We start from the raw sequence: 18,453 nt of genomic DNA on the forward strand, positions 1-18,453 counted from the left end.
CTGGCACTTCACGGAAATGTTAAAGACCCTCTAACTGTCAATTTGTGGTTAAATTTAAGTCTTGACATAATCTTAATGTTGCATTCCTTCATTTTCACCAGGACTACGACCTATGCATTAACTGCTACAACATTAAGGGCCATGAGCACCACATGGTGAAGTGGGGCTTGGGTTTGGATGATGACAGCAACGGTCAGGGAGGAGAGGCCTCCAAGAGCCCTCAGGAGAGCCGACGTCTCAGCATCCAGCGCTGCATCCAGTCCCTGGTCCACGCTTGCCAATGTCGAAATGCCAACTGCTCCCTGCCTTCGTGCCAGAAGATGAAGAGAGTGGTTCAACATACCAAGGGCTGCAAGCGCAAGACCAATGGTGGCTGTCCTGTGTGCAAGCAGCTAATCGCTTTATGTTGTTATCACGCCAAGCACTGTCAGGAGAACAAGTGTCCTGTTCCCTTCTGTCTCAACATCAAGCACAAACTACGCCAACAGCAGCTGCAGCACAGGCTACAGCAAGCTCAATTGATGCGCCGCAGAATGGCTACCATGGCTGGAAGGGGTATGCCCATGCCATCTCCACCTACCTCAGCTGCCCCGGACACCCCAAACTCTGTGCAGCAGCCTAGCACACCCCAGACTCCCCAGCCCATGCCCAACCAGCCCCAACAACAGCAGCCAAACAACCCTGTCAACATTTCCCAAGGCTTCCCCAACAATGGCCGCAGCAGCCAGCCCCCAACACCTGTGCCACAAGGCAAACCAGGGCCTCAGTCATCCCCACTCCATCAGCAGCAGTCACCTCTGCCTAACATGCCACACCAACAGCAGCCTCAACCACCACCACAACAACAACAACAACAACAGCAGCAGCAGCAGCAGCAGCAGCAGCAGCAACAACAACAACAACAACAACAACAACAACAACAGCAACAACAACAACAACAACAGCAACAACAACAACAACAACAACAGCAGGCAGCCCTGAAGGTGGCCAGACAGATCCAGTTGGTTGCTAAGGCAAGGCAACAGCAGCAGCAGCAGCAGCAGCAGCAGCAGCAGCAGCAGAATTATGCTATGAATGGTATGCAGATGAACCATCCAAGAATGATGGTGCCCATGCAGGGCCAGATGCAGATGATGCAGGGGCCAAGGGGCCCACAAGTGATGCAGGCTATGCAGCAGGGCCAGTGGGGTCCAGGAATGCAGAATCCAATGCAGAATCCCCAGGGTCATCAGCCACAGGTCCCGTCTCAACAAGGCCCAATGGCCCCTCAGCAGGCTCAGGGAACTCCCATGCCACAGCAGGGCCAGATAATGCAGAGGCCAATGATGCCCCAGCAACAGGCTCTCCAGATGCCTCCCCAGGGGCACTCACAGCAAGGCATGACACCACAGCAGCAGAACATGCCACGAGGGATACCTACTAACATTGCTCCGAGTGCCCTGCAGGACTTACTGCGCACCCTAAAATCACCCAGCTCCCCCCAGCAGCAGCAGCAGGTCCTAAACATCCTCAAGTCAAACCCACAACTCATGGCAGCCTTTATTAAACAAAGGACAGCTAAGTACCAGGCCAATCAGCCGCAGCAGCAGGGGCAGCAGCAGAACCCTCAAGCTATGCTTGGGTCCCAGGCAGGAATGCAGGCAATGGCAGCCATGGCAAACCAGGTGCAGAGGCCAGTTATGGCACCGCAGCAGCAGCCTCCTCAACAGGCAGGACCCCAGGGCATGGCAACCATGGGCCCCCAAGGCCAGATGATGAATACTGCTCAAAATGGCAATCCCCAACTGTACCACAGACAGCAGCTGCTCAGGATGCAGCAGATGCAGCAACAGCAACAACAGCAGCAGCAGTCACAGCAGCAGCAGGGAGGCATGCCTCAGGGTCATGGTCAGTTCCCTCAGCAGCAGCCAGGGCCAGCAAGCTACTCCCAGCTCCGTATGCAGCAGCAAATGGCTATGCAAGGAGGTGGGGGGCCCATGGGACAGCTTCCTCCAAACTCCCAAATGGGACAACCTGGCATGGGGATGGATGGGGCTCAAAACCTTCTCCAGCAACGTATGCTTCAGCAGCAGCAACAGCAGCAGATGTTAAAGCAGCAGATGGGTTCTCCCGTTCAGGCCAACTCAATGAGCCCACAACCCCATATGCTCCAAGGCCAAGCCCAGGGCGGACCTCACTTACCTGGCCAGACTATGGCAAACACCCTGGGTAACCAAGTACGCTCCCCAGCCCCAGTGCAATCCCCTCGTCCGCCTTCGCAGCAGCCCCCGCATTCCAGCCCTTCCCCACGTATACAGCCTCAGCCCTCACCTCAGCACGGCACCCTTCACTCCAGCTCTCCCCACCCTAGCCTTGGAGGCCCAATGTCAGGCTCCATGGATCAGGGACATATGGGAACACCGGAGCAGAGTGCCATGCTCCCACAACTTAATACACCGAACAGAGGGGGTTTGAGTAATGACATGGGTATGGTGGGTGACACGACGGGAGACACGCTGGAAAAATTTGTTGAAGGATTGTAGCATTTTGTGACAGAAGAAAGGCCTTGTTCTGTTTTCAGCTGAGACATTTTTATACTTGCTGATGTAAAAAGCTAAAAGAAATTCAAACAACTGAGTCATATGAGGCCTACAGACTGTGAACTTTCCTTAAACCAAGGGACTGCTTTTCTTCCAAGACACAGAGTGAATTAATAATTGCTGTTGTAAAGAAGACAACAAAGACACAAAGAATATATTTTTGGTTCAGACCAGCCATGCAAGAATTTGCCTTGGTCTATGTGTTGTTTTCATTTGTTTTTCATTTGTTATGCTCTGGTATGGACTTTTTTAACAAAACTTCTCAAAACAAAAATATTTCATTTTATTATTCATTTTTTATTTTGTACCTTTTCAAATTAATATCATATTTGTGTTGAGAAGACTGTAAAATGATTTGTCTGGGATTTTTTTTTTTCTTTTGCCAGGTTTCACCTCTTGCTCAGTTTCTCTGTTCCCTGGCTAATTTATTCTAATATGCCATTTTACAAAAGGACTGCCTTTGGGGAAGCCTTAATTTCTTTCCTGTTTGCAGAGTCTACGGGAGATTAACACATTTGTATAGATCTAGGCACTATTGCACACACCCATACACAAATGGCAGGTGTAAGAAAAACCTGCATTAAAGCTCGTTAATGTTCACAGGTGCCGGAATGTTCTTTTTACTGGCTTTGGCCCAGTGTTTGTCTTGCAAATGTTAAAATAATTGCTTTGTCTCTCCCTCAGTCTACAGAAATTGTCATGAAGTCCTGAACTGTAAAAAGTGGTTCAAATGGCTCATTTCGTACTTATATACAATGTTGTTAAATAAACCTGTGTGCCACAGACTTAGCTTCTCATTTCTTCTGTTTTGAGACAACGCTTATTAAGATTGCAATTGGTGATAGTTTTCAATTTTTTTATTTTTAGTAATGAATAAGTCACATCTTTTTGTTATTGTGCCCAAAATAGGCCTAACATCTCAAGTGACTGAACACTGTAATGTAGGTGAACAAAAAAGCTCAACATTCCTACATTTGAGAAGCTGGTTCCCTCCTGTCTCACATTATTCTTTTTAAATGAGCAAAACAATTAATCAAATTCAAAATTAGAATCAAATTGCTGTTATTAGTTTAAACTCATCAGCGATCAAAATCTAATTTACATACATATCTAATTAGTTATATTTAAATGTATAATTGTATTTAATATACTGAAGCACTAAATCATTCAGTCGGACTAATACGCCATTGATTGTTACATGGTTCACATCAGAATTAAATGTCGGTATTAATGGTTATTAATACAATGTGACTAATATTTGTTTTTCTTAACTTCTTTATTTATTTGTTCTTTTATTAATTCTCCTGTTTGTTTACTTTCCATAACAAATAATTGCAATATTTTCATGAATGGTTATTCATTAAGGATTTTTTTTAAAGATCTCTGTTTATATAAATGACCTTGAAGAGAAAATTAAAAAAAAGTGAACTTTATCCAAGGATAAAGGAGACAGCTTGCAAATAATTCAGCCAACGCATTAATTAGTGCGAACATCTTTCATTCAGAGTTTAAGTATCTAGAAACGGAATGAAAACGTGCAATTTAACCTTTTGAACCATGACTTTCAAACGAGTAAAATAATCTTTATTCATCATCAGGCAGTGTGATGGGCGCGCTGCTGACGTCATTAGCCGGCGCAGTCTTGGGTCCTGACTCTGCCTGCGTCGCACAGCGTGTGTTCTTCGGTCAGTCGACCTGTCCCGTCTTGTTGCTCAGGTCTCTGTGTCTCAGGTGTCATCATGTCAAGGTGCCTCGCGCTGGCTCGGTTCGCTCTCGGTTCCTCTCGGAGGGTCAACTCTCGGTTAACAACATGGACTGGAGGTCTGAACAGCAGAACTACCTCACGACCCCTAACTGGAGGTAAGCTGTGTTGTGAGCTAGCTGAGTAAGTCTGACAGCAACAATATACCAGCCATGTACATTCACTTACCAACCCAGATTTCAATACTTTAAGGAGCTCATGTGTTAGTCCTGAACTCAGCAGGTCAATGTCCTCCAACACTCACATGTTTCATCAGCCTGCTGATCACACTGTCAGTGTCAGGGGGGGTTTAGCATTCTTTCTCTGCACGACATTGACTGCAGACTGCAAGTGAGCCGTCTTCTGCAAAACCCCGGTCAAGCCCCCCCCCCCCCCCCCCCTTGAAAAATGATGCGTGGTTTACGGTACAGGTGCCTGGAGCGCCCAAAAAGAATGAATGCGGCCGCATATTTCAGATACCATCTATAATAACGGCTAACAGAAAAAAAACTTTGACTGGATTCTTGTTCCTCATGTCCCTGCCTGCTGTCCTGACAATTTTTATCAGATTTTACTGTATAGTTTTTGAGATAATTAAAGATGAAATCTGCTCAAATTGCAATAAGACGCTTCGATATGTTATTATAATAATAATAATAATAATAATAATAATAATAACTTTATTTATATAGCACCTTTAAAAAACACAGGTTTACAAAGTGCTTTGACAAACAGCTAAAACAAAAACAAACTAAAGCAAACACAGAAGAACATAAACAACAGCAAGAACAAACAAATGCAAAATACTAAAAATAATTAAAAACAATTCAACAGAAAAGAACCCAAAGTGCACGATACCCAACAGACATATATAACCCGACCAATATAAGAACCATCATAAGAATCATCATAAGAACCATCATAAGAACCCAGGAAACACAAGAACCCAACAACACGAGCTGAGACCAAGAGGACCAAAGATTTAAAAAGATGTAAGAAACTAAAAGAGATAAAAGCAAATAAAAAGAGAAATAAGAAGGTAAGAGCAGTAAAAGAAATAGAAACAAGTGGTTAAAGGATAAAAAAAAAAAAACTATATTAATGAAAAGTAAATATAAATATAAAACATAAATAGACAAAGTAAGATAAGAAATTACCAAGTTAAAACATAAGAGGAGTTAAGATAAGAGCATAAATAAAAGGACAGTAAGAAGTAAAAGAAGATAAAAATAGTAATCATGTCCCTGCCTGTTGTCCTGAGAATATTTATCAGGTTTTACTGTATAGTTTTTGAGATAATTAAAGATGAAATCTGCTCAAATTACAATAAGACGCTTTGATATTTTAGTCATTTATTATGTTATTTTGAAAAATCTGTGACAGGTGACAAGAATCTTTCAATGGATTCTTGTTCCTCATGTCCCTCGCTGTTGTCCTGAGAATTTTTAGCAAACATTACCACACATGACAAAACAATCCCAACAAGGCATTCAGCACAGTTATCGTTTAATCTCGATTATTGTGTTTTTTTCTTTGTGATTGTGGGAAGCCAAAATTGTAAATTACATGATACAGAATTTCAAGAACCAAAGAAACAAATATTATGTAACTAATAATAACTAACAGTTACTAATAATATTATCACATATTATTGTTAAATAATATATTCTTAAACATTTTAACAAGTTTCATAACACTTAAATCCTCTGCTGGACTGTCTGTGTACACACAGTGCTTATATGCATGCTGAAGACTACTGACTGCTGATAAAACATTATTTTCACGTATTTTAAGAAGACGTTTGCTGGACAAATGTTTCGGCTTAAGCGGTCTTTATCCGAGGCAACAAAGATGTCAATGACAAATCCTTGTTTGAAGTAGAACCATCAGGTGACTCCTCTTGTGGTCAGGCTTGCAGGTCGGACAGCAGCAGATGTGGAGCAGTCGGCCCGGAGTGTGGAGCTCCCAGCGGTCCTGCCTCGACTTCAGCCAGCAGTCTTTTTACAGCACCCAGGAGGTGGAGAAAGAGCCTGAGGAGGAGCCTCTGCATACCATCATCAGTGATACTGAGTCTGTGCAAGGTGCTGTTATAGCTACAGACATTCTGATAATTATAACAGAACCATTTTCCAATAGACGATTTGACTTTTTGATTTATCTTTGATCCAATTCAGGTAACTTCTCCAAACATGAATTTCAGGCTGAGACCAAAAAACTACTGGACATTGTCGCAAGGTCTTTGTACTCTGAAAAAGAGGTAAGAGGGCTTGTGCCAAACGTGGCTGAGATGGACAGACATTTGACTTTATTGACTTGTAATGTTCTTTTGGGCTGACATGCTGGTTCCTCCACACCCCACCAGGTGTTCATCAGGGAGCTGATCTCCAACGGCAGTGATGCTCTGGAAAAACTGCGCCATAAACTGATGACAGCAGGCGGAGAAACGGCTCAGATGGAGATCCATCTGCAAACGGACGGTACAAAGGGCACCTTCACCATTCAGGTACAACACTGACTGAGTAATGTTTGCTGTCTGTGGCAATTGTCAGGTTTGAGCACAAGCACTTTGTTTACGTCATAGCCTTTTCCAAATGCAGGAACTTAGTGTCATTTGTAATACATCATGTTTAGCTATTGTTAGTGCCTTATCTCTGACAAACACGTCAGTGATTAACCTTTTACCATTGCCAGTATTTATATACTCAGAACATCTTGTAAAACAAGAATAATGCAGAAAAAAACACGTCCACACAAGGGTTTCGATTGGCTGACAATTATCGACCACTGAGCCTTCTACCATCATAACAGAAGGATTTAAAAAGCTGCACACCAAGTAAAAGTTTGCTTATTAAATCAGAGGGTGAGTTATTTATTCACAAGAATCAGTATAAAAAGAGTGAGCCAGCAAAGTGGAACAGGTGTTTGTAAAATCATGCTGCATCCAGGCCGTTGAAACCTTTATTTTCTTCACTGCGTTTGAATTTAGTTTAGGTTTGGTTCCCGTTAATTCCATTGATCGCTCCACAGGCTTCTTCCAACCTTCTACAAAGTGCAGAAAATAAAGTGCACAAACATGTTTGCTGCTCCAATTGTCTATTCAATTATGTCAAACCAAACTGTCGTAGTTTGTAAGGAAGAGTAGAAACTGAAAAAAAAAACCAGGTAGCTTATGGTGGACTCGGTGGAAAGAGTGCCACCTAGTGGATGAATATTATACATCAACATTGATAACTTTTGGAGTGACTGGAACTCCCTGTACTTTCACAGGACACTGGAGTGGGGATGAACCAAGAGGAGCTGGTGGCCAACCTGGGGACTATCGCCCGCTCTGGGTCCAAGGTTGTAGACTTTCTACTTTTAAAACTAATCCAATCACTCAGTTCATTTCTACGGATGTATCACACCTTTTTCTACTCTTGATTATTATGATATCTCCTGTCAGTCGTAATAATGATCTCTTTTACCCGTTGCAGGATTTTTTGGATGCCTTGCAGAACCAGGCGGAGGCCAGCAGCACCATCATTGGCCAGTTCGGGGTTGGGTTCTACTCTGCCTTTATGGTCTCCGACCGTGTTGACGTCTACTCCCGGTCAGCTGAGCCGGATGCACCCGGATACAAGTGGTCCTCAGACGGGTGAGAGAGAGAAATGGATGGGATGAAGAATCTCCTCTTTGTGGTTCAGTTTTCCAGCAGAACAAATAGTTTCATATACAAACGTTTTATATCCAGACATTCTCTGTCACCGTCTTCTTCAGCTCTGGGCTTTTTGAGATCGCTGAGGCCAGTGGTGTTCAACAGGGAACAAAGATTGTGCTGCACCTGAAAGAAGACTGCAAGGAGTTTTCCATCGAGGACAGAGTTAAAGGTATACCTGGAGCTGCTTTGGTTGGCTTAACCGCAACATACACGAGTGCATCGCTGCATATGATTACATGCCATTGTGTCTCTTTCAGAGGTTGTCACAAAGTACAGCAACTTTGTCAGCTTCCCCATCTTCCTGAACGGACGGAGGCTCAACACTCTGCAGGTGAGCCGCTCTGGTTCTGTCTCACTCGGTCCCTTCAATACTGTAAATGTGGAGTTTTCTTTAAAAAGATGTGGGTATGGTTTCTGTCTCTTTTCAGGCCTTGTGGATGATGGAGCCAAAGGAGATCAGTGACTGGCAGCACGAGGAGTTCTATCGATACGTCGCCCAGTCCTACGACAGGCCCCGCTACACGCTGCACTACCGCGCAGACGCCCCGCTCAACATCAGAAGCATCTTTTACGTCCCTGATGCGGTGAGGAGCTCATTATCTCATTATCTATCATTATCTTTTTGTTTTGATGATGCATTTTTCCATGCAAAGCCACACCCAGTGTCGACAGTCCAGACTTTACAAAAATAACCCAGACCCTAACATTATAACAACCTCTTTGAGATAGTGTTTATTGTTTTCAGTGGAAGGGAGTCAAATCAAGTTGTGCCTTATTAAAATGATGCCATTTGTCCAACAGAAGCCGAGCATGTTTGATGTGAGCAGAGAGATGGGATCCAGCGTGGCTCTGTTCAGCAGGAAGATCCTGATCCAGACCAAAGCCACCGAAATTCTGCCCAAGTGGCTGCGCTTCCTCCGAGGTCAGGACCTTCACGCGTTCCTCCACACCTTCCTCCACGTGTTCTTACTGTTTTTGCTTCTGGACTCACACTTTGGTTGTTTTTTCGCAGGTGTGGTGGACAGCGAGGACATCCCTCTCAATCTGAGCAGAGAGCTGCTGCAGGAGAGCGCCCTCATCAGGTACAGCACAAGTTCTACACTCAGCTGGATGCTTTGTTTTCTGTGTTGAAGGTGGTTCTTGTTGTCATGCTGTTAAACGTACACTCATTGTACTCCAATACTTGAGCCACTGAATCTTCCATCTTCAGGAAGCTGCGTGACGTTCTCCAGCAGAGGGTGATCCGCTTCCTGTTGGACCAGAGCAAAAAGGATCCAGAGAAGTACGGCAAGTTCTTTGAGGATTACGGCCTCTTCATGAGGGAGGGCATCGTCACCACCCAGGAACAGGATGTCAAGGTGATTTTTGCATCGAGAAATGTTATGAAGGTCCAAACAATTTCAAAGTGTCATTACGTTTGCTTCTTAACAACAGCAGCAGCCATTTTGAATGCGTTTGCTTCCCCTCTGCTGTGTCTGTACAGGAGGACATCGCAAAGCTGTTGAGGTTTGAGTCTTCTGCTCTGCCAGCGGGACAGCAGACTAATCTGATGGAGTACTCGTCCCGTATGAAGGCCGGCACACGTAACATCTACTACCTGTGTGCCCCAAACCGTCACCTCGCAGAGCACTCGCCCTACTATGAGGCCATGAAGCAGAAAGACATGGAGGTGAGAGAAGTGACTCATGAGGAAACACTACCAGGGTTAGGATTCAGTTTACAACTTCATGTTGCAAAACCGTAAGCAAGGTGATATATTCCTTTAAAAACAAAAACTCATGTGAAAAGGAAACAGCAGATATAGTTTACAATAGTTCATGACAGATCTATCACAATTGTTCTACATTTGGCTGCAATCAGAACATTACTCCATAACATTAATAAGCATTATTATGATACTAAACTCCTTTCACATTCACAAGTAAGGATGGGGATCAAAACCAAGTTCTATTAAGTACCCAGTTCTGCATTTTTCAAAACCAGAGCATAATGATACCGCTGTGAAGTCTCGTAGGTCCCCTAACATTAAAGCTTGAGTCGAGTCATTTAAATCAAGTTTTTGAATAGGTTCAGAAGTTTAACATAGACCATAGATTTAACATAGCTAAAGATAAGAAGGATGCCAAATTAAGTTTATGTTGCAAGATTATTTCTTGCAAAGAGTCAACCTCCTTGGGTCTTGACTAAAGGTGTTAATATCACTCCACTGTAACGATGGGGGCAGAGTTAGCCTAGCGGTTATGTCACACGCTCCATGTACAGAGGCTATAGTGCTTGTCACAGCAGCACTTCGTGTGAATCGGGGCCTCGGCCCCATTTCTGCATGTCACCCCTCCTCCCTCCTCCCAACATTTCCCGTCTCTCTTCAGCCGCCATATCCAAAAAAAAAACATACAGAATGAATGGTCCTCGTCCCTGTCCCCCTGGTGATAGTGATTTTGAGAAGATGCACAATGCTTCTTACATGACTGATGCATGCTGGGATTCCCTCTGATGCTTTGTAGGGTTTGAATGAGCCTTACTAAACGAGTAAACACATTTGAGTTTGTTTAATCCAAGCCAAAACAGCAGTGATAGAAAACCTCAAAGCTCCTATGAGGAATGTTTAGTTTGTGTAGGTTTTGGTGCCCCCTTGTGGACAAAGCGGTCTGAGCTGATTTTGTCCAGTACATGTGTAAGTCGTGTTTTTTTTTTAAACAAAGGCTGTTTCATGAGCGTACAGTTCTAGCTTTATTTGACACCTAACCCACAACAGCAGTTTCAGGCATTAAAAATAACTATTAATAATCAGTTAAAGAAACTCATCATACAGTGGACTGTTTAGTTCTGAATCCTGCACGGCTCATTTGATTTGCGCCTCTCCCTTCAGGTGCTGTTTTGTTACGAGCAGTTCGATGAGCTGACCCTGCTCCACCTGCGGGAGTTCGACAAGAAGAAGATGATCTCAGCTGAGACGGACATCGTGGTCGATCACTACAAGGAGGAGAAGTTTGAGGACATCAAGCCAGGTCAGCTCCTCTCTCACACCTGCAGTCAAAGCTGAGCTCTCTCTCTCTCTCGTGGCGTAGTCCTGACTCGCTGTCTGTTCCCTCCCCTCCTTCTCTGCAGCCTCCGAGCGTCTGACTCAGGAGCAGGCCGACGACCTCATGGCCTGGATGAAGAACGCTTTGGGCCCCAGAGTCACCAACTTAAAGGTACAGTCCTTATTCAATTTGAGCCTGCCTGGAAGTCATCTTCAGTGTCTCTTGTTATAGACATGATAAATGATTAACTCCTTGCTCTGCAGCTGACTCCTCGGCTGGACACCCACCCGGCTATGATCACAGTGCTGGAGATGGGTGCTGCACGCCACTTCCTCCGCACCCAGCAGCTGGCTCGCACCCCTGAGGAAAGAGCTCAGATACTGCAGCCCACTCTGGAGATCAACGCAGGGTGAGAAACGGAGAGATGGATTTGGTCTTCATGATGTTTTTATGTGCAGCTGAAACGGATGTTGTACTTTTTCTGCCTTGTAGACACGAGCTGATCAAGAAGATGCACGCGCTGAAGGACTCAAACTCTGAACTTGCCGGACTGCTGCTCGAACAGGTTTGACCATAACTGAGTCTCATTGGGTTTTTATCTGTGGTGGGATTTAGGACATCATATCACGATGTCTCTCTTCCAAACAAAGGCTTCTTACTCGCTCATTATTTCCCGCCCCTTTGTGTCTGACATGTTTCAATAATTAAAAACAGGAATTCACGAGTTTCTGAGGCAGAAAGTTAATGTGTTAAAAGCATCATATCTGCTTACAAAGTATTGAGTTCTTGACGATGTATTTCAAAGTAATGACAGAAAATAAATGGAAAATGATTCAGTCAAACTTGCAGTAGCAGGGTCATAAGTTTTACATGAGTTTGCTTTAGTATTGATGGACAAAATTTAACATACAAGCTATTTTCACTAAAGATGAACGCATCTCAGTGTTTCTTTATTATCAGTGCTTCCTATTTCAGATGTGAGACATTTGATTTGCAACACTTAAATATGTTTATAAAGAATTTTTATAATGCATCAGACCGCCTTTCCACACAACAGACTTTGTTTGTAAACAGTCATTTGACTTCTGTCCTGTTCTTGAAGAGAACCTGACTCCTCTACATTATTTGACCCAGTGCAGCACTCACGTCTACCTTTTTTCTTTTATCCATGAATGTGCTCATGTTCTCCTCTTTCCATATCAGTTATTCCTTTTTTCTGAATATTTTGCAGATCTATGACAACGCCATGATCACAGCGGGTCTGAATGATGATCCCCGACCGATGATTTCTCGCCTCAACGATCTTCTGGCTAAAGCTCTGGAGAAGCACTGAGAGCTTTGAGGCGGACTTGAACAGACTGACTTAGTTTGAATGACCGTTGTCTGGGGACTTGAGCATCTGCAACAGCTTCAGTTTCTGAAGAGAAGGACTGGCTGATGGTTTTGTTCATCAGAAACCATAAAATAACACCTCCCCCCCCCCCTCCCTCTGGAATCCTTCATCCAGCCGTATGGAGAGCACATAAAGGCTTAAAAAGCTCAAAAAGAGTGAACGTTGACTGCTGAAAGCTCCTCTGTAAATCCTTTACATGTCTTTATCAGGTGTTCAGCTGAGTTTCAATCTGTTACATATGAAGGGGAGGTGTGCCCTACAGAGGTTGGTCATGATTACACCTCATACTCATTTAGGCTTTTCTGAAATTATCATCTTGCTTTAAAAACCAGGTATTGCAAAGGAACATCGTTAGGCCTGATTACGTCCTGAAATATCTACATTCAAATAATCTGGAAAGCAGGGTTAGAGAGTTAGTCAGTCCAAAAGTGTCAAACCATTTTCTAAACCCTGAGAAACAAAAACTGTGTAACAGTTGGAGTTTTCCTCTAAGTTTTTTAAGAAATGAAATTGTAATATTTACCACTTTTTGTTCCCTTATCTTTTCCGTGCCTTCTTCCTTCTTCCCACATTATTTAATACGTTTTTTTTTTCACCTTTGAAGTTCATAAGAAATGTAATACCTGATAAGTGGGACACATTTTGAGCAAAGAAATATTTTTGGATGGATAAAGGGTTGTAGGAGAGATGTGAATGTATTGAAGGAGCTGTTGTCTGTGTGCATTATCAATGATGTTAGTAAAAAATCCATTCTTGTGATGATTAAAGATGAAAGTAGAGAGCTTCTTGAAAATACAACTTTTACTGCATTTCAACGTAACATGACATCTCTGCTGTGAGGGTAGAAGACGAGAGTGACCTGAACCTCAAAATACCGTCCTCCAGTGTGCCGTCTGTCGCAGACTGAATATTCTGACATGGTCTTTGAGTTTCAGTGACGTGATTCTTTGTGGTGTCTTTGTTAGCGTCCCAGCGCTGTCTGTCCGTTTTGAATCACATCAGGTCCATTTTGACCCATCACACCTCCAGCCAAGGACTCATCTTCACTGTGAGACATCCTGCTTCAGGTCTCATTGACTGACCATCTGTCAAGATTCACATATCCCAGAGGAGTGTCAGGAAAGCTTGTCTATGTTGGCAAGGAAACGCTGCGCCCACCATTCATCCAGATCTATAGGCACAAAGTCTGAAAACAAGTGAAGAAATGGGTTAAAAGGATTGAATAGAAGAGAGACTACAACTAATAATAACTTTATTTATATAGCACTAGAATTCTAGGCCAAAAAAAGGAACAGTCATAGCCCATTTGATAATTATTTTATTTATTTAAAATACTAATTATTATACATGGTTTCCAATAATAGATGCTAATAGGGGCTAGTAGGACAGATTTGCCTTTTCTGCTTTAACTTAATTTCTACAGGTAAGATTTACTTTAAGAATAAAAAATACTTAAAATAAAAGTAGCGTTTCTGCTGTTTAACTAGTTTATTTTGGCACATATTTAATATTTTATTTTGAAAAATCTCTGACAGGTGACAAAGATCTTCCTCGTGTCCCTGGCTGTGTTCATGAGAATTTTCAGCAGATTTTACTGAATAGCCTTTGAGAAAACTAAAGGTAAGTTCTGCTCAAATTTCAATGAGAGCTTTGATATTTTAGTCAGTTTTCTAAATAAAATATTAAATATGACTAAAATAAGTGTCTCTATGCAGATTGTAAAAGACCGGCGTTACATAGACTAAATATTAGTTCATCCACATCCGTTAGCATGCTAGCATCTTCCATTTTTACTGAAGTAACAAAACAGAAGCAATACAAAAACAAATCAGAACAAATGGCCAACTACCGCTCCTTTATTTTATTTATAGGAGCTTTTATTGAATATTAAAATCACTCCCTAAATAAAAGACCCACCATTACATCAACTGAACGATATGAAGATCATGTAAAATATTGTGGATTTACAGATTTACTCGTGTTCAGCGCCATCTAGAGGACAAACTGAGGAACTGCAATACATCTATTTATCATATTTAACCAGTGACGTACAATAACCTTAATATTTAAATATAACAAAAACTATTGTAGTTGTATTTTTCTAGTGTAGAAACCATAGACTAAAAATAAACAACCCACCACAGATCTATTTATCTAAACATAATTAAATCACGAATGTTTATCGGTCTCTATTGGTCAAAGTGAGGAACTACTACACATCTTAGTAAAGTTAACGTCAATAACGATGATTAAAAAATACTATCACTTCCGGGGCGTACTTTCAAAATAATGTATATTAAGAAAAAATAACGAGATCGTTTTTTGATTATCTCGTTTTTGCGCCACTACATTACCTTTTAAATTATACAGCATTATTTTGTATTAATATGTGTATCATCTTAATCAATGGCTTTATCATCTGTATCCCTCTTAAGAACTATTATTAGCATATGTACAAACAGATTCCCCTTTTAAAACGATGTGTTATATTTTGGATCAAGTGTTGGAACAACACAGTGATTTACATTGATTTTTCTTTTCATAATGTGGTACTTGGAAATACATTTCAAATGAATCAATCCATAATTTAGGCCGATCTGATAGACAAGAAAAGGAGAAAAGTGTATCACTTCACATAACTGAAAGTGTTATTAAGAGTCATTTAGGCTGCATGCATGTTTGATTTACAACTGTAAGGGCTGTCAGTTCACCAGAAACATTTGTATACAACATTAACAGAACAGACATCCCCATGGAAATCCCTCTTGATGTCTCATGCATGGTATTTATCAATTTCTTTAGAAAGCATAAAACCGTGCTTACTAATTCCTAAATGTGTCAGCACATCTAATTTGGACAAGAAGGAGTGAGAGGCCCGTGAGCTTCCTTCAAGCCGGAAGGATCAAAGGCAGGTTCACTAATCCTTGGTTGGCTGGCTGTTATAAACCTGCTCAAACTATTTCCCAGGTTGCAGTTGTTTTAGACCTGCGGGCTGTTATTATAAGAAACTAAATAGCAGAAACGCAAAGATTTCTCCCTACAGTGTACACATTGACATCATGCTAAAGGATGTGAACAATAAAGCTATCAGGCTTAAATACTGACATTTTTTAAGTGGAAACCTGCCTGAAATGTAACCACTAAAATGCAGACGGATGATAAGAAGACATGAGCTGCTCAATTCAGATGAAGCTGTGTGAAGAGGCTCTGAAAAATTGGAAAGCTGTGCTTACTATCCATGTGTGGACTGGGAGCGGTTTCCCTGTAGAGGACTGCCCGCTGGGCCTCCTCTGGCCTCTGCTCCTGCTGTGACACCTCCTGCCAGGCTGAGAACACAGGAACACCGTCAGAACATCTAGATCATCTACTGCTAATACCGATATGCTTCTGTATGTGTTGATCTCAATCATAATGAATCTGCAGCGACGCTATTTAAAGATTTGATTTTGGTCCAGCTTCTGGAATCTCTGCACTGTTGGTCGGACAAAATATTGAACACAGAAAGAAAAATCCCACTGGGCTTGAGGAAATCGTGACAGGGATTTCCCACTGCTTTTCTGCTTTTTAGACCATTAATCCAATAATCTCAGGAAGCAGATTATTTCAATTATGCAGAGAGCTAAATGAAGCATTTTTAACACTATTAACGGCATGTCGAAAATGTATTTTATTACACTTCTGACTGACTACAAGAGTCTGTAACCAGAATTCAATATCACATTTGTGTTGTTGCAGACGCCGTGTACTCGTTCATCAATTTAATAGTAATAAATAACTGAACAACAGAGTAAGGTCATAATGATGCAATTAGTAGATACTAGCAAATGTCCTTATCTGTCCTACTTTAAAAAGAAAGGTCCTGCACCCCAGTGTCACACCCATAAGTAAAGTCCATAAGGGCAACTGCTTCAAAGAGCTGCCACTCCTAGCAAACGTTTGGATTTCAAATAATGCAGCATGTGTATCTTACTGTGTGTTTAGACGATGACTGATTTGATTTCAGTAGCTGCCTCCATGCCACGTCTTTAACTTCTTGTTTATAAAATGGGTTTCTCAGACTAAAAGGGAATGATTCAACCCTGAAGAGGAGGGTGGTGGTGGGTGGGTGGGTGGGGGGGGGGGGATTGGGCCTTCTTTGTGTCCTTGTCTCCTCAAAGACAAGGTTACTGAAGTTGTTTATGAGCTGCTGTGGCTGAGCTTAAACACTCAGCAGCCGGCCGCACACAGAAAGTAGTAACAGAGAGAGTGGCACACAAAGTTTGAAAATGGGTCAGTGTGTAGAGTTTCACCTGGACCAAACAAAACCTTTTATCCTGTCAGACCCCTTTGTTGCCTGACTCATTTTCCCCCTCCCAAATAAAAAGCTTCCTTAGTGTGCCAGCGAGGGTCATGAGGAGAATGATATGTGGGTGTGAGAGCATTTCTTTGTATCTGCCTATCATGCCTATCAGTGTCAGAGCAGCTGTGTGGGTGAGGCCTGGGAGAGGGGGACAGAGGAGGAGGAGGAGGAGGAGTTCTAAATAAACCCGTCATAGTAGAACATCATTCACAAAACAGCTGGCGAGGGATGAGTGTCTGGACGCTGTGGGCCAATGAGAAGTGTGCACTCGTTTTCCTATACTCTCCATTCATTCATTCATTCATTTCCTCACCCTCATAGACAAATTTGACGTTTTCCTCGTGTGCAGCAGTGAAGCTCTCTTCCTTCTGGGTGTCAGCGGGAAGCGCCGGAGCAGGGTGATGGTACTTCTTACCATTCAGTCGGTTGAAAACGATCTTGGGTGCAGGGAGGCTGGCGTGAACAAGACGAGGAAGAAAAACATGTCACGAGTAGTTTGAATGGTTTCTGCAAGTATATCATCTGGTAACTCTCAAATGTGTCAGACTCTTTACGCCTAAACTCAAGCAAGGCTGTTTGAGTTGGAGGCAGCAGCAGCAGCAGCTGAGTCAATGACCATGTGCCGACTCGCCTTCCCACAAGGTCACACAAACACAGATCCGGGCTAGTTTTAAAAGGCATGAAAACAGCCCACCAGGTGGACTCGAGCCTTGGGGAAGTCAGAGTGTTATAAATCATTCAGGCCCAACACAGCCCGTCTCAAGCTGATGACGTCCACACTGCTGCCAGGACATCCACTAACTCACACACACACTTTAACCGACCCAATTCATCTGGAAACAAAGTCTAAACTCTGCCAAATTGAGCCAAACATTTCAGATTTTCCAAAGGTCACACCAGTGAGAGCACAAAGTGGGTTTTTCATTTACAGGAGAAATCTCATCAAAAGTTACACACTTACTCAGGCATGCTCCAGGAGGTCTGTTTGTGCTTGAAGTCGTTGATTTTGTTATCAAGCTGCTGAGTGGGCCCTAGAACAGGATACATAAACACATTACACATTGAAATCAACGTGGATGTCTGGTAGACTTTGGAAGTGCGTCTGAAAGTTGCAGTTGAGAGCCTTACCTGTCCTTCTCTGGGTGACCAGTTTGCTGGGACCTCTTGTAATAGTGTACATCATGCGCAGAAACAGTAAGCTGTTAACTTTTTGGCACTTCGAGGAAAGAAGTAGGTCCAGAAACAGGTGGAACAGGCCCTTTTACAAAGAAGACACTGTAAATAAACACATTCCCCGAGGGTCTGTCGATGCAAAAAACAACTCTCTTTCTGAGAGAAGTGTTGGTCCTCCTGTCAGCTGATTGGGCTGGATCTCACTTCCAGTCACAGGGTGCCAGTTTGCAGCCAAAGTAGATTCACACGCAGACCTGTTTGGTAACGACTCAAAAAAACACAGCCGTGCGCCGCGCTGCTCTCCGCGTAAAACCAGCTGCTGGGGCGCATGTCATCCGGGACACCTTTCAACTTTCAACTGCCCTTTCCACCCTCAAGTCCGGACAGTTTACTCACTTCGCTGCTAAGGTGTCCTGCACTGCCACAATGTCACATAACCTGAAACGGCGGCTGTCATTCATAAGACATTGTACGCACACCGTCAGAGCGCAGCGCTGCTCGACGTCAC

General features: G+C 42.9%; 3 protein-coding genes across 4 annotated transcripts in view; 2 read left to right on the forward strand and 1 right to left on the reverse strand.

Annotated features, from left to right (window-relative positions):
* Window positions 1–3,364, forward strand: part of crebbpb (CREB binding protein b) — a 31,001-nt gene extending 27,637 nt beyond the window's left edge. For both annotated transcript variants that reach the window (XM_061027309.1, XM_061027310.1), the window contains exon 31: window positions 102–3,364. In XM_061027309.1, the coding sequence (XP_060883292.1) occupies window positions 102–2,522 (2,421 nt within the window). In that variant the 3' untranslated portion in view covers window positions 2,523–3,364. The remainder of the gene's footprint in view (window positions 1–101) is intronic.
* Window positions 3,365–4,227: 863 nt separating this feature from the next.
* On the forward strand, window positions 4,228–13,217 carry trap1 (TNF receptor-associated protein 1). The gene is made up of 18 exons (XM_061065707.1): window positions 4,228–4,439; window positions 6,231–6,401; window positions 6,495–6,577; window positions 6,683–6,823; window positions 7,588–7,659; window positions 7,794–7,954; window positions 8,077–8,186; window positions 8,275–8,348; window positions 8,446–8,601; window positions 8,819–8,939; window positions 9,030–9,099; window positions 9,228–9,375; window positions 9,501–9,686; window positions 10,887–11,025; window positions 11,126–11,211; window positions 11,304–11,449; window positions 11,533–11,605; window positions 12,272–13,217. Exons 1-18 carry the CDS (start codon window positions 4,319–4,321, stop codon window positions 12,371–12,373), a joined length of 2,160 nt encoding a protein of 719 aa, XP_060921690.1. The 5' UTR covers window positions 4,228–4,318; the 3' UTR covers window positions 12,374–13,217.
* Window positions 12,462–18,439, reverse strand: LOC132995638 (MAPK regulated corepressor interacting protein 2-like). Its single transcript, XM_061065708.1, has 5 exons — window positions 17,901–18,439; window positions 17,734–17,803; window positions 17,086–17,225; window positions 15,667–15,759; window positions 12,462–13,619 (listed from the first exon to the last, which is right to left on the reverse strand). The coding sequence occupies exons 1-5, from the start codon at window positions 17,953–17,955 to the stop codon at window positions 13,549–13,551; spliced, it is 429 nt and encodes a 142-aa protein (XP_060921691.1). The 5' UTR covers window positions 17,956–18,439; the 3' UTR covers window positions 12,462–13,548.
* Window positions 18,440–18,453: the final 14 nt, after the last annotated feature.

This window comes from Labrus mixtus, chromosome 20 (assembly GCF_963584025.1).
Source record: "Labrus mixtus chromosome 20, fLabMix1.1, whole genome shotgun sequence".
Lineage (NCBI taxonomy): Eukaryota > Metazoa > Chordata > Actinopteri > Labriformes > Labridae > Labrus > Labrus mixtus.

What these genes read in the sequence shown, in the direction of transcription:
- LOC132995638 (XM_061065708.1), bottom strand. Translation starts at nt 17,955, where the DNA reads ATGATGTACACTATTACAAGAGGTCCCAGCAAACTGGTCACCCAGAGA. An exon ending in GGTCACCCAGAGAAGGACAG is followed by an intron (nt 17,804 to 17,900) that starts GTAAGGCTCTCA and finishes ATCCTGTTCTAG; the next exon opens with GGCCCACTCAGCAGCTTGAT. An exon ending in ACCTCCTGGAGCATGCCTGA is followed by an intron (nt 17,226 to 17,733) that starts GTAAGTGTGTAA and finishes TGTTCACGCCAG; the next exon opens with CCTCCCTGCACCCAAGATCG.
- trap1 (XM_061065707.1), top strand. Translation starts at nt 4,319, where the DNA reads ATGTCAAGGTGCCTCGCGCTGGCTCGGTTCGCTCTCGGTTCCTCTCGG. An exon ending in CAGGAGAGCGCCCTCATCAG is followed by an intron (nt 9,100 to 9,227) that starts GTACAGCACAAG and finishes TTCCATCTTCAG; the next exon opens with GAAGCTGCGTGACGTTCTCC. An exon ending in ACTCTGGAGATCAACGCAGG is followed by an intron (nt 11,450 to 11,532) that starts GTGAGAAACGGA and finishes TCTGCCTTGTAG; the next exon opens with ACACGAGCTGATCAAGAAGA.